Source organism: Hippoglossus stenolepis, chromosome 5 (genome assembly GCF_022539355.2).
Source record: "Hippoglossus stenolepis isolate QCI-W04-F060 chromosome 5, HSTE1.2, whole genome shotgun sequence".
Classification (NCBI taxonomy): Eukaryota; Metazoa; Chordata; class Actinopteri; order Pleuronectiformes; family Pleuronectidae; genus Hippoglossus; species Hippoglossus stenolepis.
In genome coordinates, this window is record NC_061487.1 from 21,059,071 (window position 1) to 21,081,015 (window position 21,945).

The 21,945-nt window shown below is 42.8% G+C and overlaps 1 protein-coding gene across 1 annotated transcript in view; it reads right to left on the minus strand.

The window, feature by feature from the left end:
* b4galnt4a (beta-1,4-N-acetyl-galactosaminyl transferase 4a) overlaps positions 1–21,945 on the minus strand; it is a 142,301-nt gene that overhangs the window by 19,772 nt on the left and 100,584 nt on the right. Inside the window, exons 7-8 of the mRNA XM_035156042.2 lie at positions 18,372–18,439; positions 1,794–1,872 (exon numbers count right to left, since the gene is read on the minus strand). Coding sequence (XP_035011933.2) covers positions 1,794–1,872; positions 18,372–18,439 — 147 coding nt within the window. The remainder of the gene's footprint in view (positions 1–1,793; positions 1,873–18,371; positions 18,440–21,945) is intronic.

Genomic DNA, 21,945 nt, shown 5'->3' on the forward strand with positions numbered 1-21,945 from the left:
GTGCAGGAGTCATTAGTACAACAAGGACAACAACACAACAAGAGGACAACAGCGGGGACACAACAACGGTGCATGGTCTCGGCTTCTATTGCATCATATCTCACCAACTCAGTGTGTTTGTCCTATGCAGTGTCTCCAAATAAAGGGTGGAGGTATTTGTTTACCACTGGGATGTGGCTGTCACGGGCGATAATTTATTAGTCACACTTGCACATCATCAGCAGAATATTCATAACACACCCACATCAACGACCCGCAACACAGCAACTCTGCAGCACTAGGGGGACCTGCCACGAACAGGACATTTCATAAGGTCTGTGTGAAACTTTAGAGAAAAACACGGCCACGGGTTGTTTCCACCTGATCGTTCCAATTTAACAACATTAAAGCAGACTAGAGGCCCGAGTGTCAGTGTGGCATGTAGAGTAGCTGTGCCTGGCTGTCTCTCTCAAACAAACATCATGTGTGCTCCGTCTGGCACCGCAGATCAATGGAGTTCAGTGTGGTGATCCCACATCCTGTCAAACCCTCTCTTAAAACCTGGCGTCCAGCAGGCAGAGACCAGAGAAACAGAAAAGAGGGTTTCAGCAAAGGCTGGAACATCTACCCGTGGTTAGGGAGTGGTAAAGCGATGGTGGAAGAAGGCAACAAAAATATGTCAGGACATTACCAGTAGAAGAGCCAGGAATCAGACCTTTGTCTTTCACATATGAAGAAAGCAGCATAGGATTCTCTGATGTCTGAATGTAAATCTTTGTGGTGAAGGGTGGCACATCATGCAGAGGGAGGACATGATGTATGGCGATCACATGTTTTCGTCTACAGCACATCAACACGAGCGTCTGCCCTTTTCACCAAAAGTTCTCGAGTCTCATCTTTCTAACTTGACATCTTTGTTGGAGTACGGCTCCTCTTTTTCTTTCTTTTTCATCCTTTCTATTTGCCTGTGGCGTGTTAGAAACCAGAATCTCCTGCTGTATTCTCACTTGGCCTCACTCCACATTATCTGGATTTTTTTACTAGGAGGCTTAACACTAGAAAAAAAATAACACAGCCTCTGACTTGACCATTTGTGTTACAGCCCCTACGGAGAATGTCAGGAGATTATCCGGAGATCAGAGCATGTCTGAAAGCAGCTTGACGAACTTATAGCAACACAGAAATATAGATGGAGCGAATCAGGCACTCGGTTTTCAGGGGATAAAAACAGAATGAGAAAGAAATAAGTCTTCAAAAATGACACCAAAGTTGTGTGAAAGAAGAGAAACTCCTGCAGAACTGCTGCTCTGCTGATGATGATAGTCGCCATGATGACGATAACCTGGGGCTTGTTAACAGACTCATTCCATACACACACCAGTGATCTCTTTTTCCTCATCTCGCCCTCCCACTCAAAGTACAGGCTACACACGAGGCGTGTGGGCTCTCGCTTGAAACTTCATCTCGAAAATTAAGCCTCACTCATCTCTGAGCCTTTGCCTGAGGTGCAGAGCACCACTGCTGGGAGAGAAATTGGTGCAGCGGAGTGTGCGGCAGAGAAAATAGAAAGTCGGAGAAGAAGTGCAGGAGGGGAGAGAGGAACGAGGAGGGTGGTAATGACATATAGAGGAATGGAATGGGAATAGAAGAAAAACTGAGATTTTAAAAGAGTAGATCTGTAGCTATAGAGAAAGTCAGGGTGACAGCAAGGAGGATATTTTCTGCAGTTGGGACTAAACAGGTCCATGGAAAAACCAGGACAATGCAGCTGCCTCAACTTTTCAGTCACCACGGTGAACTGTGGGTCAACTTACCCCAACCTCCACGTGATCCGAGCCCTTGTCATCCTGCTTGTGGAGAATCTCAAAGTAGTATCGTCTGGATGAAATCAGGCTGTAGGGAAACAAAGAAACAAGTATTGTTAGATATTTTACACTGATAAAAAAAGACAATTTTAAGTAACTGCGACTCCTTCCCATATGCTGGGGTGCAGCGGGGTCTGACAAGAAGAAATGTTTGTCTGTTAAAATGGTCACTGTGTCGGGTTGGGAGATTATAGAGTAATAAATTCTTGCTATGTCGAGGCCGAGAGACATCACAGACTTCATGCTGCTCTCCGGCCAATCACCGTTTGACGTCTTTTACCACATTCGTAAAGTCTCTGTAAAGGAAGTGCTTCGGCTGACTTCCAGGGCCAAGAATGTAAAACATGGCGACCGAGGCTGTTGTCTTTCCACTTTCGACACCACCATCATTCTTCTTTCTCATCGCCGTGTTTACATTTCAGCTCTTTCAGCAGAGCGCTGTGCTCCTATTGGTCACAGAGATGACGGAACTTGAAAATCTTACATGATAGTTTTTCTGTGTCCGCAACGACCCTCCCTGTCGGGTTGGGTTGATATTGTGTAGTCTGTCCTCAGCATTATGACAACATACCAAGAGTAATTGTCTGGAGAGGTACCAAACTAATTTAATGAGAATGAAGGATTACGGCAAAAGCTTTGACTTGTGACAGTTGCACACGAACAGGTTAATCAGCCTTAAATATAACTCAGCGCTACAGGCATGGATGGCAGAAGAGTCGTCAGAGAGCGGGGACATTATCATCCTCCGGTCCTGGATGAAACACGACTTTAGAGACAGGAAGGAAGAAAATCGATGCTCCACATAAATCAACATTTTACATTTATGCAATCGTCGGTATTTCTCTGAAACCCCTGGTTAGACTGAGTAAAGGTCTGATTTAAAGTTTGACTGCACTGATGATACACACCCACACCCACACCCACACACACACACGCACACACAGACCCACACGGAGCGAAATTGCTTTATTCTTATTAAAACCACATCTCGGATAATAGGGCAGCATCTGTTTCTGAATGAGAGACACCCGAGCACTGCTCCACACATCATTAACTCCCACAACTCCCACAACACGCACACACACAGTCACACAACTCACTGTGCAGCAGTGAATAAAGCCACGTTTCTGTGTGTGTACATGTACAATACACATCTACGATGAAGGCAGTGTGTTAGAGCTCGCGCCTTTTATTCGTGGAGGTTGTTTTAAGGATAAAACGACACAGTAAATCAAAGAAAATCCAATTCCTTTAAATAAGATCACGTTAATTGTGTTTGCTGCAGCCTGGTTAATTTGTAACTGTAACATTTGCTACGAGGAACTTTGAAGTCATGTGGCTGCTCCATACTTATGTGCTCTGATTCACTGTGATATGTGATGGCTTGTGTTTTTGTTTCTTTTTCCTGTTCATTTTCTGTCTCTGCGTCTGTTTCCTGAGATCCCCCGTCTCTCTCCTGTCTCTGGTTTGTCTCGAACACAAAACAAACACAGGCTCATCCTCTTTGAAGTCTTTGTTTTGAATTGAAAATGTTCACCTCAAATAACAGAAGAAACAATGGAGAAACAACACATTGTGCTACAAGGTTATATGATAAAAGTCTAAGTGCATGTGTACAATTGTTTAATCTTTATAGGTCCTAGAAGTCAATGTGACATCTGAAAGTTGCTTGTTTTGTTCTGTGCAGAATCATAGACTGTAAATAAAGATGGACGACATGTCTCCACTTCCTCCTAAATATCCGGAAGTAAAGTCAAAATATCCTGGATATGAACGCTGCCATCTTGTGTCAATGGTGTCATTTGAAGCTACAGTCTGCCGTGTAGCGTTCAGGGGGATGGAGCCGCAGGATCGAGTTCCCAGCGATTCACGAGGTCGACCAATCGAGGGTCAGTCCCAGGTGTTTCACCCCATTTTTATAGCATGAAATTGAAACTCACGAATTAACACTCGTACAAACATGAAATGACAGAAAATATATTAATTAACTTTTTTGTTTTATCCATGTCCCTTCCGCTAACATAGATTTCTTGCCAATCTTTTGATCCAAACATCCAGTCCAGTAAGTGGCGGTAAAGCACCAGTAAGCTGCTTTAAGAAGAAGAAGAAGAAGAAGAAGAAGAAGAAGAAGAAGAAGAAGAAGAAGAAGAAGAAGAAGATGGAGGATGGAGGATGGGCCACCAGGGGGCGACTGAGACAAATTGGCTTCACTTTTGTAGAGCACTCATCAGATCCATCTTTATATACAGTCAATGTTAAAGTAACTAGTTAAGACTTCCTAAATGCTTTAAGACTGATACAGACTTGTATTCATATGTGTGTGTGTGTGTGTGTGTGTGTGTGTGTGTGTGTGTGTGTGTGTGTGTGTGTGTGTGTGTGTGTGTGTGTGTTTGCTTGCTCAGAATATGGTTTACTGAGTTGAGAGCGAAGGACAATGGCTGAACGGTCACGAGTTGCCCCTGAGCAAAAACACCTCCACATCCTCCAGCTGCCCAGCGTTCTGGAACCAATAAATCAGTGCAGGTGCAGGGGGGGGGCAGTGACAGTGTGCTAAGGTCACTCTCTCATGAATAGGGAACATCTCTCCGTGCAGCTGCTGAAGCGGCTCTCAGCGAACGTAAGTGGCACTTTCAGCCTCCTGGCCCCCCCGCTTGCCCTTTCCCAAATGATTCAATGCAACGCCAACGCCAACGCTACCCCCAGATGTACTTAGAAAGAGAAGATAAAAACGCTTCTTTTACTTTCATTTCAGACAAAAACTGCGGTGGAAAGTCTCATTGGCACAGATTAGATCATCTGAAAGTTTAATGAATACAATGAAAATGTGGGGAAATTGAGCAATCACAATTATCTCGCCCGCAGAATAGAGAAAATTGTGTCTGTCATGAAGGACACATATCAGATGAAATTATTACTATTATTAGACACGCTTTTCAAAAAGTGAAAATTTAATCTTGCTGTCCCGATTCCAACAAATTCAAAGTTAGACAAACATGGAACATCTCTCTTTTACCAATCCTGAAACTAAATGGTGATTTATTTGATTGTGTTCCTGTTCCGGGGAACTATAGACGATTTTAGGAAATATTAGTACATTTCCTAAAACCGTTCATTAGGCTGTCTGTTCCAGACCATAATCTGTCTCCATGTGGGGGATAATCTAATGTCAGAGTGGAGAGGAGGCAGTCTGCCGCCACAGAGTTTCATGAGTCAGGCTGATACACAACCACAGACGTGCACACACTTATACAATAGAGCATCAGGGCCACTTAAAGGGACAAAAACATTTATAGTTTGAGATATATTACAAAAATAATGTTGTAATATTATGATTTAAATAAAGTTGTATTATAACGAGAATAAAGTCTTAAAATTACGATAAAAAAGTCTTGATATAATAAAAAATAAAGATGTAATGTTATGATATAAAAGTTGTAATATAACGAGAAGAAAGTCATAATATTACGATAAAAAAGTCGTATTATAATAAAAATAAAGTTGTAATTTTAGGCTAGATGTCTTTTTTTCCTAATTCTCATAATGTTAAGGTTTTTATTTTCTAGTAATATTACAAATGTTACTGTCAAAATCTCAGAATTCTTCAAATGGCCCTAACATTCCGTCGTACACTTAACATAAATAATCTATAAATAACAATCACACAGATATTAACTCAAAATAAATCGGCAACAATATATTGTCTGTCAACATTTGTGGATCTCTTTTTTCTTATCTCGCTGTCAGAAATATAAATCACACATACGACACACAAAGAGCCTGAAGCGGTGACAGCTCGGCCAATAAAAAACCTGTTTACCTGCTATAAGATGGCAGATAAGACCCAGCGCGTGCATGTGCGCGCTCACTCACACTCACACACACACACACACACACACACACACACACACACACACACACAGCATATCAGCAGAGCACAGTGAGATTGAAGCAAACAAAAGGATCATAACACACTGAGATGGATAAACAGAGGGAGAGAGCAGAACATTGAGTCCTATCCACACACTTCTCTATCTTTTGTTTAGCTATTTCCTCTTTGTATTTCCTCTTTGTGATTTAAAGTCATCTTTAGATCCCAATACAATGACAATTTCGGTTTTGGTCTACAGGCTATAATTTTGTTCCCCTGTTCTGAGGAGACACTTGCTTCCTGTGGGACTGTGATTCCGCAGCTGTCGGCTGATACTTGTCTCTCCTGTTTGTTTTAAAAACTTTGCATCACATCTTTGTGTCTGTGTCTTGTTTTTTTTGTTTTCAATTTGGTGTCAAGAAGATGGATCTTGTTTGGGGAAAAGTAAAAGTCGGAAATTAATCATGATCGGTCCGAATACAGATGGACGACAGACGAAGAAGAGAGATGTGAAGCGAATATGAAACTGAATATGAAACTGAATATGAAATGAGATTACTGTGTCCAAAAGTCTTCTGTTAAACTCTGGAGGGAAAGACGGAGAACGAGACAGGCAAACAAAGCAGCACAAAGTAGAAGGGACAGTGGTGTTTGGTGTGTGTGTGTGTGTGTGTGTGTGTGTGTGTGTGTGTGTGTGTGTGTGTGTGTGTGTGTGTGTGTGTGTGTGTGTGTGTGTAGAGTGGTCACATCAGTCTGCCTGTGATGGATGACAAGGCAGGCTCTGGCTGAAAGAGATGAAGAGACAGGCGGAAAAAAAGGAAAGATGAAGGAGGAGCGATAAATAGCAAATGAACAGCAGAAACGGAGAGATGGAATTATACAGTAAATGCCTTCAGCGTCTAGAAAGGAGAAATACATTATAATGAATATCACTGAGACGTGATTCCGTACCGAACGCCATACCAGACGAGAGAGAGGAGGAAGGGGGGGGGGAAACATAAAAGACCACGTGAAGGGCAAATGAGAGATGGAAGAGGAGAGAATAGCTATTAGCATGTGATTGGGAGGATGAGTAGAAGACACAAAACAGGAGTCTAATTGCCTGACTAATTGGAGTCTTTGTTTCCAGCTTCCCTGCTTTGGGCTGAACAGATAGAGACAGACAAAGGAGGATGACTGGGCTGGATAACACCAGACAGGACGATATTGTGGGAGAGAATCGCCGCTGCCCAAAGTCTGCCGGATCTAAAGGATGAAATATTTATTTGGCACCAAACATATGGAGACTTCTTTTCTTTTTTTTGTGGGTTACTGCAGAGAGACAAAACCCTTTCACAAGCATCACAAAGGAAAAGTGTGTAGCTGTGGGTTTGTCTAAAAATACAAAAGCTTGGGTGCGCAGCATCCTGGAGACTGACAGACAGCTTGACACACACACACACACAAACACCCATAGAGATACACACAAACACAGGGGAGCTGCATTTCACAGCGAGTGAGTGGGTGCGTAGATGATGTATTGGACACGTGACGGACGCAAAAATACAAAAATACAAAACACAAAACACAAAACAATTACAAATCTCTCAGGATGAAAATTAGGTGCCGTTTAGTAGATGACGCTAAAAAGGACGTCAACTTGGAGGGATGACGAGATTCAAGAGCTTTTGATGATAAGGGACGATGTCCAAAAAAAAAAAAGTGGGAATTCATACTTCCTATCCTGCCTCCTGCATTGCTCTATACTCGGGCGCCTCCCCTCATCTAAACGCTCCAGAGATTGGCCTGTTGTTGTGAACGCGTCTGACCTGGAGAATCTCCAGCTGCGTTCTTCACGTGTGAAAGGCAAAGACCAGAGAACACCCAGACCCACTTGTATGGACATTTTCTCAAGTTCATGTCTGAAAACGGCTTAAAAGTGTGTGTATGATTTGTTTGGACTTTTCACTTTAACATTACTACTTTATTATTATTTATGTGTATGCAAAGTTTGTACTATATTTGTAATTTTGACATTAAAAAGTAAAGTTTGCTGATTGGAAAGACGTGGTTTGGAATCATGCATTGTTTGGGGGTTTGGATTGATGTTGGGCCCCCTGGTCCCTTATGCCTGTGACCCCCAAAATCTCTTGAAACGCTCCTGCACAAACCCACTCACACACTCTGTATCACTAACCTGTTTTGCAGTGAGCAGAATGAAGTGGCATGGAGACTCTCTCTTATTCTCCCTTCATCTCACCGTCTCCTCTCTGCCCGCCGGCTACAACACTTTTCCAGATTCTACTTTTCCACTATCTGCTCCCTTGCTGCGACTCGATTTCTCATTAATGCTATCTGACTTGTCACTCTGCCCCGTATCGCTCAGCCTCTCTCGCCCGGCGCCTGCCTCCTCCAATACCCACAGGTGGCCTTTGAATAAAAGACGGTGCTCGGCGAGCGCTCTCGTCTAAATTACATTAATGATAGCAGTGTTTAGAGCTGCCCCAAGGAGATGCACAAACTTCACTCTCCTCCCAGCGCTCTCGCTCTCTCTCTCGCTCTCTCTCTCTCTCTGCACCTTAGCATATTTGCACTATTGCATATTTGCACTATTGCACACACTTGCACTATTGTTTTTCTTTTTCTTTAGGTGTATATATATATTTTAGATATGTATATCTATTTTAAATTTTGATTGAGCATTGTTATAAGAGAGCCTGTGACCCAAGCATTTCATTGCAAGCGACTGCTTAATGTTATCGTTGTGCATATGACAATAAACTCTCTCTCTCTCTCTCTCTCTCTCTCTCTCTCAAACTCCACTTCTCATGCATTCCACTAATCCATCAGAGAGCTATCACGCTGCTCTTCCCTGCAGCCTCGATAAATCCTCTTTCTTCCATCTCCCCCTCTGCTTCATCTCCCACCTCTCTCCTTTATCCCCCTGCTTGTCCTCCCTCTCATCTCCTGTCCCCTCTCTCTCTCTCCGACACTTCTCACAATGTCTCCTCTCCCTCTGTCTACTATTTCCCTCATATGTAATTATCCGATGCAGCGACACAGCAATATATCAACATCATCTTTTTCTCACTTTACTTTGGTGTTAACACTCCTAACACTGTCTTCGTGGCCTGGATGCCTGGACGTGTCAAGGAAAAAAATATTTATAGCATCTAACAATGCCTTGCTCTCCTGGGGTTTGTGTATTTGTGCTGCACTGACACATCAGAACAAAGTCGAAATACAATTGTTACATTGTCTCAAGGTCAAACAATACTACACACGTTTACATTTTATGTTAATTACATTCTATTTTGATTTATTTTAATTCAGCCTATCTGTTTTATTGCTTCTTCACTCTATGTCCAATGCCCTTGACATGCTGCTGTAATACAATCATTTCCCAAATTGGGATCAATAAAGTCATCTATCTATCTATCTATCTATCTATCTATCTATCTATCTATCTATCTATCTATCTATCTATCTATCTATCTATCCATCCATCCATCCATCCATCCATCTATCTATCTATCTATCCATCTATTCATCTATAAGCCTGACCATATTCTGTATCATTTTTTCTGTGCCAACAACTTCTGAGAGAAGAAACCAAAACATGAACTCATCCAACAAGTTATCGTCTGTGCTGCCAAAGCCTGATATATTTTTATTCCTCTCAGATGTCCATTGTCAAAAACCTATTAAAAAACATCAATGAGACACAACTTTGCTGGACGGTTCCCATCGGAGCCGCGATTTATTTTGAGCAAATACAACTATTATATATAAAAGTACAGCCATGGTGCCGCAAACTCTTACTGATGCACCAAATGCATAGTAAAAAAGTTATCATATAATATAATGGCCCTTTTTTAAGAAATTATACTGACAGTTTTTTTTATCAATGGTCTTGATCAATACTGCATAAATCAACCAATTTTAATGTCTGGGGTGTTTAGCTGTTGGACCATTTGACAAAAAACCTACTGCAGGTGGAACGTACTTTTAAGGACACTTGGTTTTGGTCGATAATTGTACAACATGTATCTTCGGCCACTCAGGATTCCTCAATCAGAACAATAACAAAAGTTGGACGATGAAACAGAGTGGGATCATGGGAGTTGTTGTCTTCATCACCATTCCCGATGGAAATCTACCTGACGTGACTCAGGCGCAAAACCAGGTTCACGGATGAGGGAATAATATTAAAGTTTTATTCATGTCTCGCAGCAAAACATAAATGAATTATGAGCGACCAATACAAACAGTGGAAGGTAAAATCAGACGGCAGGCTAACTAGCTTAATGGCTAACAGTGTGTTTTTCCTTCGTCATTTACTCCAGAAGTTATAGCAGAGACGAGCAAAGCTACGGGTAAAGCTGATATGACACAATTAAAATGTGACCAAAATGAAATGTTCCATCCTAAATAATAAAATCAGGGATTTGTCTGGGTCAACAAAGTATTTGACAATATTTGCAGTGGTTTTTAGACTTTTTAGTGATGAATTGTTGCACATCATATCTTTAAATGGAATAGTTTTTTAATAATCGATAATAATTACTAATTTCTATAATAATCTTTTAACTCTGCTCTGCTCAAATTTAGTTCTTTGAATCTTTGAACCAGGGAAAGAGTGTGTATAACATGTTTATGTTTCCAGGACGTGTCTACATCCTGGATAATGACACTTTTTGAAAGTCACTTTCCAACCAGCTCAGATATCTGCAGATGCTCAGACTGTAATTCCTGTGTTTTCCTCAAACTGAGCTGACCCGCCGTCATCATTACTGTCTCCAATCACATTTGGCCAGAAGCATCCCCCTGTTAGAGTTTCGGCAGTAACACTGATGCATTACTGCCAGTCAAGTGTCTGCTACCACCGTGTTTGACAGCTGAGGAAATGTGCATCAACACCCCAAAGACACTCTGATTAAATATAAGCCCCAGCACACATGCATGAACTCTTCCTCACACACACAAACACACACAAACACACACAAACATAGATTTGTGTCTCAGCAGGCTGTCATCACTCATAAAAACAGATGGCGGAGTAAAGGCCTGAGGGGAAGAAAGTGGGACAGAGGAGTCATTGCAACTTCCCTGCGAAAAGCTTCATTCTAATTCAGCTGCTGCAGTGAATCAACCAATTACCTTGAGTGAGGAGAGATTAGCATTAAGGTTGGTATTTACAGTCGAACACGATTAGGAACACGCAAAGACACAAAGACACACACACACACACACACACACACACACACACACACACACACACACACACACACACACACACACACACACACACACACACACACACACACACACACACACACACACACACACACGCGCAAGTGAACACATAGTGTAAATATGATGAGACGGTGCAGGTGCAACATTCAGCTCGTCCCCGTGCTCCTTCGGTATTCCTGTGATGTCACGGGTACAAGTACTCTCTGGAAATGTTCAAGCCTCCTCGCCGGATAATAGCCAGCGGTGCTTAAGTGATTCAATTATAGATACTCAGAGATCTCCCAGTGAAATAACTGGTCATTCTTCACTAGGTTTCCCTCATTGTCGCTGGGAAAGGCTCAGTCAAATCTCCCCTATACCAACTATTAATGGCATCTGGAGGTTTTCTGTTAAGTCACGGGAAAACTAGCTGGGGCGTTTGCAGTGTGTGTAAGAAGCAGCACAATAGGCGGAGGAGATGAAAAGGAAAAGTTAATAGAGGAGGGAAAAAGACAATTTAAAAAGTGAGAAGACATAAACAAGAAAACACATCAGCGGCCACGTTTCTGCAGACAGATTGAGGGTAAATGTCATTTTCTGCAGTTTGTGAAAGCGGAAAGTGGCTCCGGCAAAATGCCAGCGGAGGCATCATCGATAACCTTGGAAACAGTGTCCACCTTTCCACCTCATCACGCCATGGTTGGTCTGCAGCAGCCATTTTCAATTTCAGCCATTACACCAGAAGGCGAAAATCTTGACACATCAGACCCTCGTGTTTGGAAACTCCTCCACAGAAGGCGCATGCAGGTTAATGCTCAAACCGAAGAAACACAGAGGTCGTTTAATTGACTTCCGCTTCTTCCTTATGCCATTTGGTTTTCTTGAACCTCACCCACGCCACTGCTGATGAGAATCCGCCAGCGCTCATTAGTTCCCGATATCTCTGCAACAGCATTTCCTCTAATCTTCATCCGACTGTCAGTCACATCGCAGCCTGAGCAGCTCTACAGACTCTGAAACACTTGACGTCAGGCGCGTTGTCAGACGTCAGGCTAGCGCAGGATGCAACACGGCGCCGTTCGGTTCGTAGAATTTGAGCTAATGTCAATCTCCCCGGTGTTGTCTCCAACGCCCGGGGCTGTGGTAGCTGTGTCAGAGAGTGGAGATAGTGTTGACAGGGTTATCTGGGTTCCTCCTCTGACTATCTCACTGTCACTTATCAGGCTGTTGTGACAGCACACTGACAAACGATCACTTCACAGGTACGAGAGGAGGCGGAGACAAAAAAAAAGTTAAGACGGCCTCTTTTAAACTGACTTTATTTTGAAAGTCAGATCAACCGATCCTAGGAGCATCAGAAACAAGTAACTTCCCGGTGTTTCTTACTTTCTTTACTTTGATTGAATGTTCTAAGGTTTATTTTTAAATGCACAAATAGGCTGTAGCCTTTTGTGGGGCGGGGGGGAGCGATGACTCACAGTAACTTTCATTGTGAACTAATGATTCGCAGTAGAGCACAAACCTCCACCAAGGCTCAACAGCCCCCTTATGGAACCCCATTTAAATCCACAAGATCTGGATTTCTCTTTGTATCCACACCAAATTACACAAACTCGTATATATCAGTCCCCTGAATTTGCCTTATTCATCCTGGGAAATCTGTGAAAATGTCAAAAAACGCTTTACATCATAATTTAAATTCCTGGATCGCTGGATCGCCCCTTTGTCCAGATCCATCCCAAAAATCAATGGGGTTTTTTTTTTGGCCCATGTTCCATCCTTCCATCCAGTTTTGAGAAAGTCAGTCTAGTAGTTTTTTGCAAAATCCTGCTGACAGACAAACTGAAGGACAGGGACAGGAACATAACCGTCTCGTCTCTACAACTCCAAAGTATTTAATTTAATGTGAATTAAAAAAGGAAATAGCAATAGTAGCAACCCTCACATGAAGCTGGTGATCAAGTTATCTGATTGGACAATTAGCGAATCAATCATGGTTCATCTTTGACTGTTTCTGTCCTTGTGTTTATTATATAACTGTTATGAATGGAACAAATACTAGCAAGCCTCTGGTGCTACAGAATATTGTGTTGATGCTTCCTACCACATTTCATTTGATGATCTGTTTACTAAATATAGACTTGGAGTTTTAATGAGATGGAGCCACAAAGAACTGAAGGAAGTGTTTGGTGAAAGCTGAAAGAAAGAAGCTGAGGCTGGAGAAAGCTGAGAAGGTAAAAGAGACATATAGCTTTTCAGAATAAGAACACAGGCAAAACTATTTCTCCTCCACTCACTCACTCACACACCCACACACTAAACAGTGTGAGTCATTACCTCCAGGTGGTCAGAGCCAGGTGGTTTCCCTAACAGCTGTACGGTTCCAACCCTCCCGTCCATCCCATCCTCTAAACTGCCACCTAGGACAGACGTTCACAGCAACAAAGCTACGGCCGAGTGGTGGAGAGGAATATGTATTTGAAGCAAAGCATAACTTGTTTCAATCTTTGGCCTTTTCACACCTTTTACAGTTTTATATTCAGTCATAAAATATAACGGCTATTATGGCAAAGGACTGATGGAGTAGACAAAAGGGGGTTTGCTGTATCGGCAAAAGGAGCAAGTGGAGCAAATTATTCAATCTGGGGGAGTAAAGTTATGGTTTGAATTTGTGTCTCTGAGTCCCAGCGATCATGTGATTATATCGGAGCAGCCTTTATCAATGAAGAAACACGTAGCAAAAGTCAAACATTACTGGTCCACACTATGAGTCGTCTCAGTCCAACGCGTGTCCCTGATTGATCGGAGCAAACCAACAGACGGAGCCGACAGAGCTTTTTGCTCACAGAACTAAAGTGTTTGAGTTTAACAGTCAAAAGTTCAGTCGTACAAAATGACTTCTCTAAACCCACAGACTGCTTTGTTTTAGTTTCACTTTCTAGTCGGACTCGGGATCGAATTATTTGAGGAGGCTTCGCTCCGTGTAATGATCTCTCTCTCTTTTCATCCCGCTGCTCTGTGCTGTGCTTTCATTATCACGATTATTGGCTCATTTCCTCATACGGGGTAAATGAGAGGAGCCAGTTTACTCTGAGGGGTGGTTTCACCGTCAGGTCTGAAATGGAGCCTTTAGGTCTGGAGGAGCAAACGTCACCATCGGAGCTGTGCATTCAAAATGAGTTTGACACAGGTTAAACTCTACACGACCATTTCATCTAATGAAGGTTAAAATGATCAGCGTTTGAAGTTATGATTATTCATTCAGATACAACATTACGTAGCTCCCATTAACCCTTTCCCAGAAGCCTTTTCACTCATCCCTATAGTTCACACTTCATTGCAGTTGGTAGATTTAAAAAAAATTGTCTTGTAATTATTGAGAATAGCAGCCCTCAAATTTAACATCGATTAACCAGGTTTAATTATCCAAATGTTAAATGGACTGTCTTTCTATAGCACTCAAACAGTACAGTACAAGTATCATTCTCCCATTCACACACATACACATTCACACAACACTGCCGGCACAGCCATCAGGGGCAATTCGGGGTAAGTATCTTGCCCAAGGACACATCGAGTCCTTGGGATTTTATCACCGACCTTCTGGTTAGTGGACTCTATCTCCTGAGCAACACCCTGTTACCTCCGCTAAGGTGTTTTCCTCATTGTGTGTTTGTCTGTTATTTAGCAGGATTACACCAAAACTACCGTTCGGATCACCAGGAAACTTGGTGGAAAGGTGCAGTATGTGTAAAGGAAGGAATCCGTTCAATTGTGGTGCAGATCTGGATCAAGATGCAAGATGCAGATTCACTCTCTTAAACATTTTTTTGTGTATCTTGCTAATAAAAATCTTTTTTGGTGCAGATCCAAATACAAATCTGGATCTAGTGAATTCAAATGTGGCTTAATAAGGGGACTGTTTGTGCAGGTACATGTGTGTGCTCCTCCGAGTGCCATTCTAGTTTCTATATATTGTCTGTAGTCTGTGTTTGACCTGGTTTATAACAAGAGTTCAGATTTGTCGAAATGCAGCGACTTTGTTATTGTTTGTTGCTGTTTTTCTGAGGGAGGACTCCCAGACCCCCTGCAGCATTTACTGTATGTACTCTGCTCCTTCCTTTTCAAACAAGCAGGTGCCCATGATAAGCCACACAGACTGTATATGCCCTATATGTGTGACTGTGTGGGTGTGAACGTGCATGGTTGGGTTGGCTGGTTACAATAGCCTGTGATTGCATCGCGTCAAACCTCCAACCCGATAAGTGAAGTGTTTCAAGTGAACTCCATCATTCCCTGACAATAAGATTCAACCCTGCAGCAGCCATTAGTCACTGCTCACTCAGCTCTACTACAGTCAGCTCCAATGAGCCGCGGTGTAAAAATAACCACACTCCAAAGCGTGAAGAAGAAAAGAAAGAATGAAATAAACAGACCTAGCTCGAGTGGGAGTGTCTGTTGTGTTTCTTTCTGCTCTCCTATATGTTCAATTACATTTGATGTGGGCTGCTCTCTGTTCTGCTCTGCGCCGTTCGACCCCAGTCGTTTATAAAACTCCATTTTACTTTGGCTCCGTCCCATTTCATCCTGTTCCAGGCCCGATACGATAATATGTGGAAACAGTTGCACATTAAGTGTGAGAGCTGTTTCAAACGGCAGCTTTGATCAAGGCTCTGAGTGTAACTGTGGTAGAATGGAGTCTGTAAATAGGCTCAAATGGCCCTGAACTTATATCCCAAAAACAAATTGCACAAGTGGATCACGCCACCAAGGGCCGCAGCCTCGTGTGCAATGACTAATCATTTTCCCAGTTGCTTTCCATCTACAAACCCGAGAGTAATATTTCAGCATTACCGAGTTTATTTCACTTTGCTCAGTTATTTCTTTATTTTAACAGGCTTTACAAATGTTTCAAATTATCAGGTGATGAAATCTGTCTAATGACTGATTATTATTGCTGTACACGCACTCTGATGTATTATTATAATTTTTTTCTTCTTCCAAAAATGATATAATGTTCTGTTCCGCGCTGCTAATTTGCTCATTTCGAATCCATCCCAGCTCATTTGAAGAATACAATTTTATGAATGCATGACGATTAATCCTGCTGCACACGCAATTTGCCACGCTCAGGAGCGCATCGGCTTCGCCACGAACAGGTTGGGTGCGATGGTGCGTGAGGGATGCGTGTCGCGCGGCGGGGGAAAAAAAAAGGAAAAGAAATAAAGTGCCTTTGCTTTGGGATGTTTCAATAGAGTCATTAGATGCAGAGAGGATGCAAGAGGCACGGTGCTTAACAAACACATGCACATTAATTCACAGAGGCATGTGCTTATATTCACACGCAAAAAAAATGATGTTTTCCTGGGAATTCTCTAACGCACGCCCACGCACAGAAACATCAAACCAGATTCCACCTAATTATCTGAAACTCGACTTTCATGCAAGTCTTTGACGAATTCGCCCTAAAGCCTGTGATAATGTGTAGCTGTAAAAAAAAGAAAAAAAAGAAAGTTGACAGTCATTAGCCTCTATCGCCTCCTGAAACTCCACCAAGTTCCCCCCGACCTGTTTCATCTCTGGTGCGCCGCATTTCACGACCTGACAGCGGGATCGTGAATCACTTCACAGTTCAAGGTAGACATTTCACGTGTGCGTAACTTGATATCGCTGTTCTTTCAGATCTCAGAGGGACAGGGAGACATACAGTCGAAACATGTTCTGTGCAGCAGCTTCCCTTGAGTTGGCCGTAAGCATGCGACAGGTGGAGAAAACAGTTTCGGTGCGAACACATAACTCGTAAACACACACCCATCCAAACAAAAAGAGGCGGTAACAGTTCACGAAACATGCATCGTCACGACCGACGCTCTCCGCCACGGGGCCTTTTTAATGTTCCCTGCCATACTCAGCGCCTGGTTATGCTATTGTTGTCTTGTTATTGTCGGAGAACGCCAGATGCCTGTCAGACAGGAAGAGAAAATTGAAGAAAAGAAACTTTCAACCTCCTCCTCCTCCTCCTCCTTCGTCTTCATCTTTTGTCGTCTCTTTGCGCTCCCTTGAAGTCTGCTGTGCCTGCTGTGCCAACCAGACCCTGTTAATCCTATGCACTGACAAACACACGCCAATAGGTCCTGGCCTGTATTCAACCCCCTTATGTCATTCACAAATGTTTATTCATTATATAAAGTGTGTGTGTGTGTGTGTGTGTGTGTGTCTGTGGCAGGATGTGCAGCAGATGTGTGGTTTTTAATGAGCAGCGAGGATTTCCTGGTGGTTCAAACCTTCTCAAAATGACACGTAACGATGCACAAACATTTATGATGAAACCTTCACACATAATAACACCTGTCTCCACTTCCTCCAACTGTCAACAATTGAAGCTAAACTACCCCGGGTATGACCGCCGCCATCTTTGGAGCGAGGTCCCATCGATCGCCCGGCAATCATGACGTTTTCAAACAGATAATAAAAACCAAACTTACCAGGAAACATAAATGTGCACTTTGGTTTTATATTTGGGTCCATGCGCCATCCAATAACATGGAGAGGACAGGATGTATGACTTAATCTGCATTGGCTTCAGTTTTAGGGAGCTTTCTTATCTTTATATAAAGTCTATGTGCAATAAGTAAACAAGAGTAATATCTCACTTTGAAAATGATCCACGGTTTAACTGCGAAAACAGTTTTTCTTCTTCATTGTTGTATGTGTTCATCATCAAATTTGTACCATTTAGAGATGCTAAAATATTCTTCAGCAAAAATACGTGTGTGTGTGTGTGTGAGAATAATTTAAGGCAGCACTCTACAGCTTATTTCATCCAATCAGGCAAATGTGGGAGCCCAGAGGAATAGGAGCACTGTTCTTAGGATCCCGTCTCCTGCTGCATAATCACATAGACTTAACAATGACTTCAGAAGCAAACTGGCTGCAGATCAGTGCTCATATGAAAAGCTGCTTTTATGCAGCAGCTCCCAGCAATTAGGGAGAGACGTGTTGAATCCGACAGGACTGGAGTGGTTCTCATCTCGCATTTAGAGATTGAGAGGCCTTACAACTGCTCTGATCCTCTACACCTGATGAGCCCATCTACTGATACATTCAGCGGGGTCCAAAAGTCGGAGACCACTTCCCCATTCAAGTGAAAGTACACAGAAGAGAGTCCCTGAACACTGGAGCCATCAATTCCCTTCTGCGTCTGAGCAGGAAAAGCTTTTTGAGGCTGCTATAGGAAACTACGTAATATGGAGATGCATTACCAGATACAGCTATAAGACCTAAGTCGTACGAGATGCTCTGGAGCTGTGTACTTGTCAACTTAGATGCTAATAAGGCCTCGTTTCAGACACAGCAGAGTAAGTACAAAAAAAAAATACCTGGCTTGAGAGTGAAATAAATAACTGTCCCGTGGAGAAATGTGTGTACTTGTCACAGGTACTTACTGCACAGACTTGGAGGACTGGGACCTGAACTTGCTGAACTCGCCTGGAGCGGTCCACTCTGTTCCCAGCTGCAACACACAAGACAAGAGGCACAGATCAGAGAGGGTGTGAGGGAAAGAGAGCGAGGGGGCACAAGTGCGAGAGCATGGGATAAAAACAGTATGAGAAATGTTGAGGTGCACTAAAACATTTGAGATCGATTTTGGGAGGGAAAAAAAGCAGCGGTTTTCGGATTTATGGGCGTCGACTGGTGACGGACCCACCAGCTGAAAATGGATGCTGCAGGATCCCGTGGTTATAATAACAAACCTCTTTTACACCAGAGTTAGAGGGTAAACGCAGGTTTTGGGGTAAACCGGTGATTGACTCCTTTCTTGCTGCGAGTAGAGGAGATCCCAAGATGGCAGAAACAATAAGTACACAAACGTTCATGGCTATTTACGAGCCAACTCCCAGAAGTTCAGTGAGTGTCATAACGTTGAAATGAAATTAGCTCATTCCCCTGGGTGTCATTTCTCCATCACTGCCGATCTGAGCCGGAGCCAATTAAAACCAGTGTTTCCTGCAGAGTCATTTGACCCGGGAGTGAATGCCGACTGAATTAATTCCCATTGCAGACAAAAGCCAGATGTTAGTAGGTGTCAGTGGATTTTTTGACCAGTGGAAAAGAGGCTACAGGGAGCGACAAGATCATCTTCCCCAAAGCAACAGGGAGAGACAACGCATGAGACAAGTTCAGAGAGACACAAACAGACAAGCGCTCATGGACAAAAACAGACAGTAAACGAGAAAGAGCGACTCCCTGCCAACACTAAGCTCTAAGAAGCTGGCTCATCCAGAGCCCTGAGGCATCCGGCTTCGGCCCCGCGGTCGAATCAGTGCCCGTTCATTTCCTCAGCAAGCCAACGTGGCTAATTAAGGCCCCCTGCTGCCGCTGATCCATATGAAAGAATACGGCTAAGATCACAGCGGGCTCGCCTCTAATTGTTTTTGTTGGCCACACATCCCGGTTTGAAACTGGTCAGAAGACATGGAGGCGTGTGGGAGCGACAGATCACAAGAGTCTTTCAGCTTGTAAATAGCTGCTGATCCTCACTCTGGGTACCGCAGTGTTTTCACAGCAACACACACCTACGGCATAATGACACACACACATATACGAAATGGCACAGAACACAATGGCACCTCTGAGCGTGTTCGCTGGCATGTGAAGAGAGCTGCGACGAGGGGAAAAAAAACAACTCAAAAAACACGCAGTAATGTCAGTCCAAAATCAACCGGGCCCCTGGCAGCGCTAAAGCCTTTGGAGTCTGTGTGAAGCAGTTGGCTCGACAGGAGGAGGGACACAATGTGCGCTACTGTGCCTCCGCTCTGAAGCCCACAGCGCGCTGCTGCTCGCGGTCCACACAGGGCACAACGGGCCTCACATCTATTCCTCCTCCGGCACAGAAGGAAAAAAGGGGTAGGAGTTAAATCACTGGAAAGGAATATTTAAACGAGAAAAGTAGCTCATCCAAGCTCCCGCAGTTTAATTTCACAAAGTCAGCTTTAAAGATGAAAATGTTTCTTTCAAAATCATTTAATATGTGTGTTGACTTCAGAAATGAATTTTCCTAGTATAAATATTTGACATTGCCAAAAGTCGACTTCTTTTAAAAAATGAAACCTACAAGTTCTTAACTCACATTTATGGATATTGTTCTGCATGCTAATGTGTAGAATCTGTCGGCGCGGGACACGATTCTGTGGCTGGAGGGCTCCTGGTTTCTGTTTCTAGTTTGACCGATGATGTTTGAGCAGAGTTTGGTTGCCCGCAGGTAAACAGTCTGTGTGGAGAGCAGAAGAGGCATCGGCGAGAGGCTTTTAAATTTGATACGCATTCATATCCAAATAGTTGTTGATAGATTAGCCAAAATATCGTCTGGACCTAAAACAGACTGTAAAAAGTGAACAGTGATGTTGAGTCTTGGCCCAAATATAAGCTGTTTACACTGGAAGCCCCAAAATATTGGCCGTTTCCCCCAGAGGCTTATTCATCGTCAACAATATTCAAGGGGCTTGGAAAGACACACTTTCCAACACTTCCCTTTTTATGCTTGTGTAGAAGACAATACTTGCAAGTTGACATGATCGTGGGCTGTAACATTTGTTTTCTACATAAATAAACGACAAGTGTATCTCATTTAACTCCTGGACTGCGTTAACTTTTCATTGTGTTCCGTTCAGCTCCTCCTGACATGTAACAGGAAGGTCTGACTCTCACTTCAGCTCGTCTCTCTCAAAAGAATCGTCATTAAAATAAAACCTTGCGTCCCTGCAAAGTGCTGTGTGTTTCTCAACACCTTCACTGAAACCTAAATAACTTTGACAAATCGTAGGAGAATGACGCAGGCACCTGCAGCAGAACTTTAAAATTGTTCAAAGCAGAAGGACAAAAAAAACAGTCTGGGATTTAAAACTTTGCAGTGAATATAAATGAGAAACTTGAAAATGTCTCTAATGTCTCGCTGTACGTACATGTTTATATTCTGTCTGTGAGTGAATTGCTTTTTTCCTGAAAGGGCTGTTGTTCGGCAGATGAAAAAGAGAGTGATCACTGCAGCAGGCGGCATCGCAAAAATATTCATCTCTTATCTGCTGCTGACTCTCAAGACAGCAAATCTTTCTTCTTTTTTTTTAAATAAGTAAAAAGGAATCTGCGTGCAGGCATAAACATGATCATTTCATTTGTTTCCACAGTAAATATGAATTCATAAGAGAAATGATGCTGCGGTGGAAGGAAGTTTATTCTAAGAGTGAACGTGAAGCTAAATGTCATCTTGTTAAGGATACTGGTTAAAATATTGATGCCTTTTATTCAGCAGAGAAATTAGAGTGACCTTTAAACCTTGACTTTCTAATTCAAAAGGACATGAAAATCAATCATGATGCATAATATATGTGACACAATTTGTGCAAATGGTTGTGAGTCATGCAAAGACTTATTGCATATGTCACATGATGCACTGTGAAGTAAAATTACACTCGAGTGTGTCGTTAATTAAAAGAATAAAGAGGTAAAAATGTTAATTTAACATTTTAAAATAAGTAGATTTTCACAAAGGACAAAAACACGTGTGTCAAGGAGCAAATCTCCCTCAAAAACCTCTCTATGAAACACACACACACACGTCTGGCACCACTTCCCCAGACTGGGAGTCCACTGTGCACACACCCTACACACATGCACACAGACATGACGTCCCACTGAACGATGAGTCACTCCTGGTTGGGAGCAGCATCCCCTCGTAAAGCAGGAGGTAAATCAGAAGGCAAGCGGCCAAGTTGTCATGGGGAGCAACAGACACACAGACCACACACACACACAGACCACACCCACACACACACACACACACACACACACAAGCAGTTTCATAGGTCACCTTTGGAAACTTTACATAAACTTGCATTAATTTCCTGGAGACTTGCTCTAGCCCATAACTCTGGTCTGACCTAAAACCAGCTTTTTCCTAATTGGGGACAAATGTTGTGTCCCCAATTAGGAAAAAGCTGAAATTTAGCCCAGGTACCACAC